Source organism: Zosterops lateralis, assembly GCF_965231275.1.
Source record: "Zosterops lateralis genome assembly, chromosome: 3".
NCBI classification, from domain to species: Eukaryota; Metazoa; Chordata; class Aves; order Passeriformes; family Zosteropidae; genus Zosterops; species Zosterops lateralis.
Window position 1 is genome coordinate 6,628,938 of NC_139764.1, and position 13,589 is coordinate 6,642,526.

General features: G+C 37.6%; 1 protein-coding gene across 5 annotated transcripts in view; it reads right to left on the reverse strand.

The window, feature by feature from the left end:
• Nucleotides 1-1,705: 1,705 nt before the first annotated feature.
• The window catches only part of TASP1 (taspase 1), an 81,204-nt gene continuing 69,320 nt past the window's right edge, over nt 1,706-13,589 (reverse strand). For 4 of the 5 annotated variants that reach the window (XM_083856675.1, XM_083856678.1, XM_083856676.1 and 1 more), the window contains 2 exons: nt 13,461-13,534; nt 1,707-3,293 (listed from right to left, as the gene is read on the reverse strand). In XM_083856675.1, the coding sequence (XP_083712801.1) occupies nt 3,198-3,293; nt 13,461-13,534 (170 nt within the window). In that variant the 3' untranslated portion in view covers nt 1,707-3,197. Of the gene's footprint in view, nt 3,294-13,460; nt 13,535-13,589 lie in introns of all 5 variants that reach the window. The other variant, XM_083856679.1, reaches the window with a different exon arrangement.

Below are 13,589 nucleotides of genomic sequence, written 5' to 3' on the forward strand. Positions count from 1 at the left end.
ACTGTCCAGCTGCATGATTCCCACGTGCCACTGTGAAATATTGTACCTGTGATGCAATAATCACCAATTCCATTGGCTACTTTTTCTAGATTATGCTTTTAATTCACATTTTAAGTAACAACAGCAGTTACCCCAACCTTGCTAGTAACCCTAGATTTATTACCAGCTTCATTTTCTTTTTAGGCTTCCTGCTTTTCACAGCACCTTCTGTATTATCCTTCACAGGTGAGTGGCTGCAGTTCCCCTAAATCAGGTCCTCTCCTCCTCCACCTCAGTCAAATCTCATTTGCCTCTCAGAAGTTAATTTACAAGCAGAAAAGCAGTGTCTTCATATGTACAGAATATAAAAACTGTAGAGTCTTACTTTAAAAACCCCAAACCAACCAACCAACAACCCCCACAACTGGAATTGAAATCATGTCTTCAGATTTTTTAGTGTAACAAGCCTGTCTTCCATAACTTGCTCAGTTGGAGCCCTTTGAAATCACTCATTATAGGCTCATGCTGCAAAAGCACAGGAGCAAAGTAAGACAAAAATGGGTTATGTGTCAGGTTTGGTTTAGCCCATTAGCAACTTTAAGCAAGAACATTTATTATGGCTGAAGACTGAATAGGACTACTCTGGCACCGACCTGTCTGCTGCAAAATCCTCTAGGACACGTAATTGTGCGTTTGAGTATGAAATCAACAGTACCCAAATTTTATTTCTATGTATTTCACTTGCTCATCCTTCCTTTATAATTTCAGCAGCTATTGCTGTCGACTGTGTAATTTCCTCTTGGGCTGTATCTGCTCATGCCAGTGGCAATGGTTACTCATCACACACAGGGCTCACAGACCACGTCACTGCAGGGTCCCTCCTCACCATTTATATTTCATAAGCCTCTTTTAACCTCAAAATAGAACTGGTAGCACAATTAAACCCATAATTAAAGTAGTGTAAGATATTTCATTGGTTTAAGTGGGAGTTTGATAGGAAATTCTGCCTCTGTCAGTCTTCACAATTACTGATACCAAAATTCATACATGCTAAGACAGTTTTCTTCTCATGTGTACCTTAGGTAGAAAACTCTGCACCAAAAAGAAGGAAAAAAAAAAAGATTGGGTTATTGGATAGACACAAAAGCAAAGTAAAAACAAACCCCAAAAATCCTATGCTGGAATCTAGACCTCCAAGAAGTGAGATTAAGTGAGGGGAACAGACAATTTATCATTTTACATTTTACAAGGCATTCTGCCACGCTTATGGCATGAAACAGTGAATTTATGCCAAAATTTCTATTATGTCAGTACAGAAAAGCACATTTAGAATAAAAGCAGGCTAATACTGTTCCATTAGCTTTTCTAATAACAAGGCCATTTTTAAATTTGGATATGTACAAAGCCATATACATCATCTTCAATTTTTCACACCCTAGTGAAAGGTCCACACAATAATTTACTCATTAACCATGTCAGAGCAGTTCTAAGGGCTGTGACAACACAGCTTCTGCTGCATCATTTCTGGAGTGCAGGAGGAGAGCAGGACAGTCCTTCATTTCCTCAAACCATGAGTGTACCACTGAGGATCCAATCTGAAGTGTTGTATTTGAGCACAAACTATTTCAAATCAGGTACATTCCACCTTGTTGTTGTGCAATCTGGAAAGCTGCTGTTTTCTATTATTTACAGAACTGTACTGAAATATCTTCAACTATAGGGCTACATTGGAGTTCAATCAAAAAACCACACACAGATGACAGTATCTCAATGTATGCTGTAGTATAGCAGTGAAAATGAACTCAGGCTATTAAAAAAATTTATTTTTCCCATGAAAGATTGGTACTACAATCAATATAACAATTTTATCAGTCAAGTATGTCTGTTATAGGCAGGCACAACATTACAAAACAGGCAAGTACAATGCCTGAATAAGCGAATACAGTCTGAATATCTATTCATCCACTATTTCTGAAAACAGTATTATCAAATATCCACCAGGGAAAAAGATGAACTATTTTAGTTTCTCTTTGGCATACTTATCAGGACAATGCATCAATTACAAAAGTCTTCTATTGCTGCCAGTGCTGTAAAGGAAAAAGGACTGAGTGGAAGGTTGTACATCAGAACTCGCTTTTAGGACTTGGGCAGCCTGGCTGTCATATCCACACCGGTGACAAATGACAGTTCAGCCGTCAATGCTCCTTCACGAGGCAGACAAGGATGACATTGTTTTACACTGCAGGTTTGTTGAAGGTATCAAAAGAGTTACAGTAAATTTATGCACAGTACATACATATTACACACAGTTATATAAATACCCATGCTGCGGCCGGACTCGAGGAAGTCGCTTTACCAACACGAAAGCTCAGTGTCAGACCTCCCACCAGCCACTTCATACACATTGCACTTTGCATCCAGTAATATGTTCATTTCTGTACCTCTCTTAAAAATAGATTTAAAGCAGAAGTGAAGAATAATATCAAATCTTTCCATAAACTTTGTTTTCTTATTTACACTGTAATATTCCATTATACATAAAGACTGCGTAACGATACATTATCTTCATATAGCTTTTTGCAATACATACAGCTTGGAGCTATTAACGTCTTGGTTTGGGAACACAGATATGACCTATAAGACTATTTAAAAACAATTTGAGCCTTAATTTTGTTCTAGTTTGTTTCACTGAAACCATTCTTTGAACAACAACAAAAGAATCCTCATTATTGGAGAGGAAAAAAACCAACTCATGTTTAAACCACCTCTAGATTTCCTTAAACCACTGAGAAACTTAGAAACTATAATAATTTTTTGCATAATTACAACGCCACTTCAAAGGCCTGTTACTTTTAAATTTAGAATACGAATGACAATTGTGACCATATCTTTAAATTACTCTTTCTTAACTTTTGGTTCATTTTCAACAGAAAAAAATGAAAATGCAATCATTAATCATACATGATCTTTGCACAACTGGGGAGAGTTCCTATTTTATTTGTGGGACAAAATGAACATGCACACAACCCCTAACTCCATCCACAGAGTGAGAACATAAACTACAGCAGCACTTGTCTCAAGTTATGGTGCACATGGTTGCAGTACAGAGTATAAAACAAAAGCAGAATTTCCAACATCTGTTAAAACACACAAAAAAAAAAAAAACAAACCCTTATTGTACAAAAAGCCATTCACATTCTTTGCAATGAAGTGAAGAATCAGCTGCTTTCTGGACTCTCCAGCCTGCAAACTCCTCCTTCTATTGCCACAGACTGTCCTGCCACAGCTCCAGGAGGAAGTCTTGAAATGTGAGTCTGTGGAAAAGTCAAAAGAATATTATGGACTGAGAAAAGGCAAAATTATGCAGGGCAAAGTAAGCTTGTAAGTATTGAACAATTAAGCTGTTCCCTCACTGAAGTCTGAGGACAAACTACAAAGCAACTTGAAAAGCAACTGAGATTCTTTTTCTATTTTGTTTGCATTAATGTTTAACACATGAAGAGAAAGACCGTGACACACGCATAGAAAAGGTAAATTGGATGAATCAATGCACTGAAAGTACAAAGAAATATCCAGAGTGTAGACAAAAGAAAATAATTCTGGCATTTCATGGTTTATAGGTCTATATTTTAGGGAGATTCAGAAGTCTTTGCTACCACATAAGGAAACACACCTTTGAGAAACCTCAGATAGAATGAAACATTTGACAAACTAACACTTCAGAGCATAAGGCAACTGCAATGATCAGGTTGCAAGGAAGAAATTTCTCTGCATAAAATACCTACTCATCCACCTAAAAAACTCCAAAGACTTCCTGTTCCCAACTACCAAATAAATCAACCCAAAGAACAATTGTGGTCTCTTCCATAGAACGTTTGAAAAGTCTTTGAGAAAGCACTGGAATATTTCAGCCAGGGTACATTTGTCCGTGTACACAAAACTCCAGTTTACAACTGAATTGGAACTCAGTCACCATAAAAATCTGTTAATGATCCTTTATGTATATTTTATTACTAATGGGCAAAGCAACTGCTTATGAAAAGATACTCTGACTTACTGTCAAGAGTAATGACTTTTTATCCCCCTTTGCACATGTTTTTATACTGTGAAAACTACTCCTGTTATATTAAATTAGGAACTAGAACTGATTCCTACTATGGTATAAAGCTCACAATATAACATTGCTGGTGTTTAGAAATTACAGCTTCCTGTAAGTGCAGCCCACCACGTATTTGTTTGTACATCCACTATCCCATTTAAAAGATTTAGTTGTTACAAAATGTGTTAACTTGCCATGAGGCAACAGGTTGTCACAAAAAGTACAAATATAAAAGTTCAGTAAGAAAAATTTACATCAATTGAGCAGAAAGTGATTTGAGACTCTGAACTCAGTTCATTACATTGAAGAAACATTTTTTGTCTCAGGCAGCTTCTTTTAATTCCTTTCTTGATAAGGGTGTCCTCGTGCCTGCACTTAGATGGTCTTGTTTTCAGTTAAATCACAGAATAAGATTTAATTTAAAACATTTCAATGTTTTCATTGTATGGCTAAAACTCTGATCTCTGGCTGTCCTGTGTGATATATGAACATGTTCCTACTTTGAGAACAATTTCAATTACAATTGCGATTTACCACTCCAAGAAGAAAATACTTTCTTCAAATCTGTTACAATTTTCCCCAAAATGTAACTGACAATTTTCCTGTAGATGTCATTTCATAAATTTAAAAGAACAAATTAAAAGGAAGAAAATCAAGTGGAAAAAAGGGATTTTTCATTCTATGACTGACAGATCCATGACATTTTTCCAGGTCTGTGAACATTTCTAAATGAAAAGGATGACAGTATAAAAGCAGCACTGTTTGAATAGCATGATAGGAAATTTGTTTCCTCAAAGGAAGAATGCTCCTGGTTGTTTAGAGAACGTAGTAGTTTCACATTTTAAATTTAAAATTAAAGATTTTTTAGGTTTTTTTATTAAAAATTAATCTTAATTTTTAAGATTTTTTTTTTTAAGATTTTGTACTGCAAACACAGCAAACCAGTAAGTTAATCCTAGTAAGTTTTTGAGCAAGGGAAGGAAAATGCACAAGAGGGGATAAGCAAGTAGTCACCATCTATTAATACATAGCAAGTAGCTATGCTTAAATAGCTGCCCAAAACACATTTCCTATAGAAAACCTCATTTCCTATGTCAGGAGGAACACATTTCCCATACACAAGACCCCAAACCACTATACACCAGCATCTAAAAATTTCACTTCCACAGAAACATGGAAACCACATATAACAAAGCATTTCTTAAAGCCTTTACTTGCATCCTGTTTATTTGCATACTTTCTATGATAGAGTAAATACAGACCTGCTTTACATTGACTGCTTTTTATTACTTTCACCAATGGCTGCCTTATGTAGAACAAAAATGAGACAAATCTAAGATGAGAATGTTTAAGATGTTACTTAATAAATAATTTGAAAGGATAACATTGCCATGTCAAGACAACTTCAGAAAACTCCCAACTGAATTCTTACAATTATATCTCCCTTGTTCTTAACCATAAGAACAAACTCCAGCAAATAAAAAGAAACATCAAAGAACACTGAATATTTTTACACGAACCACAGAGCTTATTTGTAAAGTTAGTTACATTTTTATAACCCAACATCATATTTTACATTAAGTCCAGATTGTATAGTCAATTAGGTTTAGATTCTAGAAACTTAAAAATAAAAAAGCAAGCAAAAAAGAACGACAAGGAAAGGTTTTAATTGAACTCTATTAGTCTGTCAGCTTTACAAGTTGAATGAACCCACACCTGGAAGAAATTGTGCCTGGGACCAGAAATAAAAAGGAAAATAAATAATTTTCCTGAATTAATCCTCCACTCAACTCCATGGAAGACTCTCTTTGAGGAAAGCGTTTGTCAAAGAATGGTAGATTAAGAAAGATGTTGTTACCCGTATTTCAGCTTCATATATAGGCATTTCACAAGAATATTCTGATTTGCTTTGCTTTCCCAGAGCAAAGCAAGGTTGGTGAGGGTCCTATAGGAGATGAGGTACCAACACCTGGGACACCAGTCAGTCACCATGAATTTTGGCTGCAGCTTAAAGGAGGAACCTCTTGCCCACAGTTCCACAGGAAAAATGGTAAATGGTGAAAGTAAAATTTGATCTTTTGCTTCCTACCCCTCCATAGAGCCCACACGAGCTAACCAACTTTCAGATGCTGATTCTTGCTCCATGTTCTTGCCCTCCAAACACACAGTGTTTCCTTCTTTCCCTCCTAACCAAACCAACATCATGGAACTACTGACCCCCCCCAGCTCAGTGCTGCAGACACTGGAATCTTACTCTCTCCCAGTGCTTTTTGATGCACACTGCACAGCTCCCCACTACTTACAAAACTAATAGGTCTTTCTGCTCTGGAATACATGGAATACAACTACTACAGGAACAACATGTGGTTTCACCTTTTTGACTTACATTATTTAATTTCTCATAGAAAAGGATTCCGTAACAACCTCAAGACCAAGGAATATGAAAAAAGGTTTTCTTTTCAAGAGCTGGTCTCCTCCTTCTATTCACATAAAAGTATCAGTTTGTCACAACAACTTTGAGAATTTTAATTTCATTAAAAGCATAAATACAATGTAAAATGAACATATAAAATTTAGGCCAAGAGGCAGGCAGTGCTGCATGAGAAAGCTGAAATCAATCAAATGCTGCCAAGAGGACAGAGTACAACTACCAGATGGCAGCACATTCAGTTCTTAAGCGAATCTAGGGAGTACTTCATGTGTTTAGCACTCTTATTACACACTCAGGATGTGCTTTAGACAGAATAATTCATAAAACAAACTTTTTCCATTTATTACACTATAGAGATGAAATATAATGAAAGACCAAGTATACCGTATCCTTAAGGAAATTGCTTTCTACAACTTTGCTCCCTGAAAGAAAGAGTATCACCAAACCCACATACTCTTTAGAAATTTGGACCCTTCTAGCTGGGTACACACTTCCACCACCATCAGAACCATATGACCACACATTCTGAATTTATTTTCTAAGCAGTAAGAGCCCATTTTGGCAGCAACTCTGCTGCTCTGTCTCCTGGTAATCTCTCCTCCTGGTTTGCATGTACACCTGTAGTATGGCAGGAGAAGGTGCCCCACTAAATACTGGCAACTGCTACTATCAAAAAATGCCATGTGCATCTTGTTGGATGAAACCTCAACAAAGAAAAAAAAATGGGGAAAAATTAGAAAGAGAGGCTCCAGAATACTGTCCTTGTTGGGAAACAACACAAAGACACAGTGATGGGGCACTTCTGGTCTCACTGCCCTGAAAATAATGACTTTACATACAGGTCGCTTAGGAAGTTAACAGTTTTCCAAGCTCAGATTCGTTCTGTGGGTTAAGTATATTACTACAAACTATTTATGTATCTAACTAAATCACTCATTTCTGCATCAAGACAGCCTAAAGACACATGCCAACCAATCACCCAATCAGCTCACCATCCCAGGGCTTTGGAGAGGTATTCTAAAACCCTGTCATGAATCTTCAGATGTGATCCGTATCATTGTGAATTGCAGGCACTAAGTCAGGTTATTTCATTTATATTTGCATACTTGCACACACAGTCCCACCTTCCCTACTCCACTCTATCAGCCAAATCCAAGGAGAGCTCCAGAACTACTGGCTTTATGCAAGAACCCAACCCAAAAAGTGAACTTATCTTCTCATCTCAGAGCCAGTTCATTTCCGTGAAAGTCTACGAGCCAAACATTTTAAGTGGTATCTTAGCACTGAAGGTTATTTCCAACAAATAGAAAACCCTTATTTTTATAAGATAACTGGATGGTCCACTGTATGCACAGAGTAGTTTTCAAATGAAAATTTCTGACTGATTCCCCAGTCTCCAGACAAGAGTGAGGATTAATAGAAATAAGAAGAGTGACATATACTTTTCCCTGTCTCCTGAAGTTAAAAGACTGCCTCTGTAGTCTGAAATGAATGACTGAATTATTTGACTTCATATTTCTGCTCACTAAACAGGCTCAGTAAATTTTTCCACTAATTTTCAAATTAGAATTAGGATTCTTCCAAGATGTGCTTCTTTACCCAATGAGCACTGGAAAACTGCCCTTCTCCTGACAAAGGGCTTTCACAGACCTTTCACTCACAAAGTCAAATACAGAGGCTCATCCTCAGAAAAGCAACAACAATCACTACAATCAGTGTTTGTCACATGTATCACTTCAAACACAGAGGGAAGGGCTTCTGCTAAATTTTACAGCATCAGTAAAGGCAAATAAATCTGATGATGACAGCTTACATCTCCACAGGAAAAGTGAACTGGAGATGGTCTCCCTGTCCACCATGTTTGCTCATACTGGCAAATGGAATGAACTGTCAAAGATAAAAGTTTCTGTTTGCACATTGCAACCACAACATTTGGTGTGGACAGCAATTGCTGCTGATGGATGTTTTCAAACTCAGCAATATGCAACACTCTCCACTACTGCTGCACCATGTCTTGCAAAGTAATGTGAATTTGCTTCATTTGAGAATGGAAAGAACGGCTTATGTAGCTTTGCATTATTAAAACCTGCCATAACATAAAGCTTAGCAGTTCATGTTATAAGAACTGAATAGCTGCCAAAAGGAGATTTAAACTGGCAACTGAATTGGATTATATTCAATATTGCAACTGGGCTTTTTAAATTTGCTGTCTAAGCCATCCAGCTGTTAAAAAAACTAAAACCTATGAGTCTGAACTACCACTCAAAAATATTGCAACATTTACAATAATTGCCAAAGTTTGCAACATTTATAAAGATCATATAGCAGATTTATAAATACTAAGAAATACAGCAAGCTGATAAATTATTTCAAATATTTACACAAAATAAATTACTAAAACTGCATTTTGCTGGTATTGAGACTGGATCTTGCACTGAAAAAAAAGCACTCCGACTTCAAATACTATTGAAAACAAAGTGAGGAATTACCTATCTTCAAGCAGAAACCTCAGCCACCACCAACTACTCTCAATCACCACGGCAAGACACTTGTCAGATCCAGGAAAAAGTAAGCATCCCAGCCACTTACACTTTCTTCATACAGAATACTGCAGGACTTGACCAAACAAATACTCTGCAGACCCTGCCTGAGATACAAGGGCTCCTGTCTGATTATGCACAGATACACAACACTAAATCAAAGAAAGGCTGCCTACCCATAACCAGAACCTTCAAGAGATGCCATTGGTATGTGAACTCACATTGCAGGCATAGGCTGCACTCTCATTTGAGATTGAAGAACTTATTTTCCTTCGAAGCATCCTCCACTGAGCAAGCAGACATGGAACAAGAAGATACAATTTCTTTGTAACTTAGAAGAGTCAATTAACTTCTGCAACCTAACCATTAACAACCTTCCTTCCCATTCCTCATTTTAATCTAAAATCACATTATAGGTGAATTGAAGGAATTATTTTTTCCCATACCAAATTACATGGCAGAAGGTCTGTAACCCCTTTCTGCAAACTGACACCAAAATCTCTCTACCAAATGCTACGTAAACTGTTAAGACCTAAAGTATTGCATATTGTTTATGACCATATGGACAGAGCTGCAAGAAGCAACACCCTAGAGTAGAACCACTTCTCCAGTGGTGACAACAAAAAATGCTTAAGTTCTCAGAACATAACCCAGCCAGTTCAGGAAAATAGAAAAAGAGAACTGAACCCTGCCAGAGTAAGGTTAAAGAAGTCAGAGCCCCGGTAGAAAGGTGACCTTCTTAGCTGATGCCATCATCAGTTGTTAGATTTATTATGGATCCATAAAAAAAACCAAGCATCTGGAAGGTTGTTCTGAAGACCAACTAGTATCTCAGAAAGACAAAAAATTTGGACTGGAAAAATAAATATTTGCTTATCAAAGATCTTAAATTCATATCAAGTAATTCTTGAGTCAACAACACAATAACAAGAACAACAAAAATCTCAGTTCATGCAGTTACTTAATCCCCCAGTCCTTTTAATCTAGAAGTCATAACCTTTGTGGATGCAGCAGTTACTGCTCCAAAAGGAGCTGTGTGAGTACAGAGGGAATCCACAAACTAATATTTTCTATCTGCTTCCATGTATTAGCACAGCTGCAGCCAGAAACTTCCACTGCAGCCCAGAATATTCCAACAGCCTCACTAATAGACAGAGTTGAGCATCAGCTACTCTGACAATTCTACCATCATAGAGGTGGAGATACAAGACCTTGCTTCAAGAGATCTTGGGAAGCCCATTCATCTTCCAAAGAACAGGGTTGATCGTGAAATAATCTGTCCCAGTATTGCTGCAGGAGGGAGGTTTGGCTCCAGCAGCTCCTAAACCAGAGTCTATCTGCCCCCTAAGCTCATGGAAACTGAGGCTCCCAAGCACCAGTTGGGTCAGGGGTCAGGTGCAGCACCTGGTGGTGCAAGTTAGTTCAAGGAATACAGGAGAGAGCCAAAATATTCAGATGAGAAGCTTGTGTCCTTCCCCTTCCACATCCAATTTGTGACAAATGCTGGCACCAAGTGATTATGAAGCTGCTTATGTTAAGAAGGATGACAAGAAAAAAAGAAAAGCACAGTTGAACTAGCTAAGATATGCCTTCATTAGCTGTTTGTGGAATAAGAATCTGAGGGAAGCCACTTGGACATCCACTGTGCAGGTGCTGGAGATGGTATTTCCAGAGCTATGAGTGGTGGAGAAGCTGAAATAGTTCCAGCATCAAGAAAGAGCTGATAGGACACACAACCAGAGGTGACTGTGTCAGCAGTAAGGTGTGAACTTAGCTCATCTGGCAAGGCTATGCAGGATTTTTAAAGCAACACTCAACTAAACACTTTAATCCAACAGGAAATAATGACTTTTCCAGGCAATTGGTTTCACAAAAACAAACAAACAAACAAAAAAAGACTGGACACCTTTGCAGAAAGTATGCTTCAAATCAAACCACTACCAGTGCACAGCTCTTGAGGCTCAGCCATTGGGTGCTGGTGAGCTAACATTCCTGCAGTCTGACCCGCAGGTGAGGGGCCAGCTGCAGAACCCAGTCTTGCCTAAACTGGGAGCAAACAAACCCCTGGTGCAAGGCACTTCCAAATCAGTGGAAGCTCACAGTGCTGGAAGCCAACAGCACCAGCAGGTCAGGGTGTACAAACCACTCCAAGTCTGCAATTCCACTTTCCTGTCCCACTCCTCTTTCAAGGAGTTGCTGATAGATAACTAGTTGTCTCCATGGCTTGAGCACACCAAGGTGCAGGTGAGCTGCATCTACCATGTGTTTGCCTTGGAAGAAAGGCATCCTGTACCTCCATAGTTTCCATCTGAGGTTCAGAACCACCATTTGCTAGATCCTGTTAGGAATTGCATTAACCTTCCATGCCCAAAGAATCACACTAAGATGGTAAAGCAGGCTCCTTTTCTCCTTAGTATGCACCCCCTTATATGATTCTGATATTAGTCTGCTTCATAACAGCAGATACTTTAAAACCTCCTCACTTTTTAAGTCTTGCTTTGCTTCATAATCATTAAATTGTTGATTAATCTGAACCAGTTCAAAATCAGCCAGTGTGACAAGCGCTCAGTTTAAGAGCAAAACTCAAATCCTAGACTGATGAAAGAAATAAAACCTGAAGGTCTTTACACCCTAGAAAAACAGGAAAGCAAATGTTTCCTTACAAGCTGCTGCCTAATCATTTTGCTATGGTCCTCATAAACAAGTGATATTTTATACTTTTATGAACTCTTATCCCATTATTCTTTCATGGCAAGCAGTCAAAATTAACTGTAGCAAAACAATCACTCTATTAAAGAACAGAGGTTTGCTTTTTTTTTTAACTTGCAATACATTGTGTTCTATTTCAAGCCCAGTTTTCCATCTATAACTTAGTCCTAGTTGTAGCTGAATAAAATTCCAGCTTTTATGACAGAAGACTTTTTTTGATCAATAGAAGTCAGCAGCAAAAGCATTTGTGGTTTTTCTCTGGAAAGCATTTGTGGCCACAGACTCAAAGAAGGAAGAAAGGGAGGGAGATTAACTCTTCAGTGAAGGTCAAAAACATAATTTAAGAGTGAACCAAGAAGAGCAGCTGTGTCTGTCAGCACAATCAGGATTACCAGCTGGAGAATTTACCAGCAGTATGAAAACAATGCACACCAGATGTCAAATGTTGCAACTGTGAGTAGGAAAGCAACTCTGGGCATGGCACTGTCATGTTAATACTCATTACCAGACAGATTTCATATTTAGAATTTATTTATTAATTAGATACTGCCAAGAAGAAACAATAACATTTTGAGCATCAGTGTAAGTCAGAGGCAGGTGTGCACACTGGAAACATTTAACATCTTTTATTTTCAGTTATTATTCTCACTGCAAACACAAGAAAACAATTTTAAAGCTAACTAGCAAATACTAGAACATCTGTGGCTGAACTTGCTTTAGTTTCACTCAGTTCAATCTAAGCTTTTAACTTCAAGTTTGGAACTTTTTTTCAACTAAATCCAAAAAAAATTTTAAGAGAAGAAGTAAACTCACATTCTATTCCATGTATAGCTATCTGGAAAGAATTGCCCCTAAGTTATTCAAAAGCGAGGCAAATACTTCACTTACACCTCTACTAGCACTTCCTTCATCAGCTGCTTGTTACCTTTCTTGTCTTTCAGGGGCATTCTTGTCTTTTTTTTTCCCCTGCACATTTTATGCCTTGAAGATGAACTCAACATTTCAGTACTTGAAACAAAGTGTTACATCAGTTTTGCTATTTAAAATATCTGATGTTCATTTTCTTCTTTTGTATATTCTTGTATTACCTTGGTCCCATTCCCCTTTGCATGAATGCCTACAGAAACCATGACTGTCATGGGCTTAGTTAACTCCCTCATCATGATGTGACAGAATTTTCTGGTTTTCATTGTTAAATTCAATTTTAACATTAATATTTCACCCATTAAAAATCAATCATAAGGCCCCAAGAAACTGAAAATATGGATGGAAATGCTGGAATTATTTATCACAGAGGCTATTCTAGGAACTTGTTTGAAGTTTGTTTTATATCTTCCTTGATGGTGCAATTGCTTTATCTGGAGGAAGACGTGCCCACAGAAAAAAATGGTACAAGTATAACTGAATCAAGATGAATAAAGTCATTCAAATACAATTACTGTCAGCAGCGGGAATGGACATGTGTTTGTGGCACCTTACCCTGACACGGAATATATGTTAGTATAGGGTTGTTAACTGCTGCAATTAAAAAAAGAAATTAGAAATGCCTATTCAACAGATAAATTTAACTGCTTATGCAACCATTACTTCTTCTATTCTCTTAAAGACAGAAACTTCTTATATATTTCATTATCTTTAATTCAAATTCTCCTTAGCTTCTGCACTCATTCTACTGTATTACAGCCTGTTCCTCATGGCTTACCTTAGCTTTGCCATCCTGTGCAGACATGTATCCAACACACATGCTCTCCGTTGTATGGCTCCACAGAAATTCCACTGTAAAGGGAAGTGCAAGATGTTAAAAAAAGGCCTTGGTTTAAAATACAAGCAT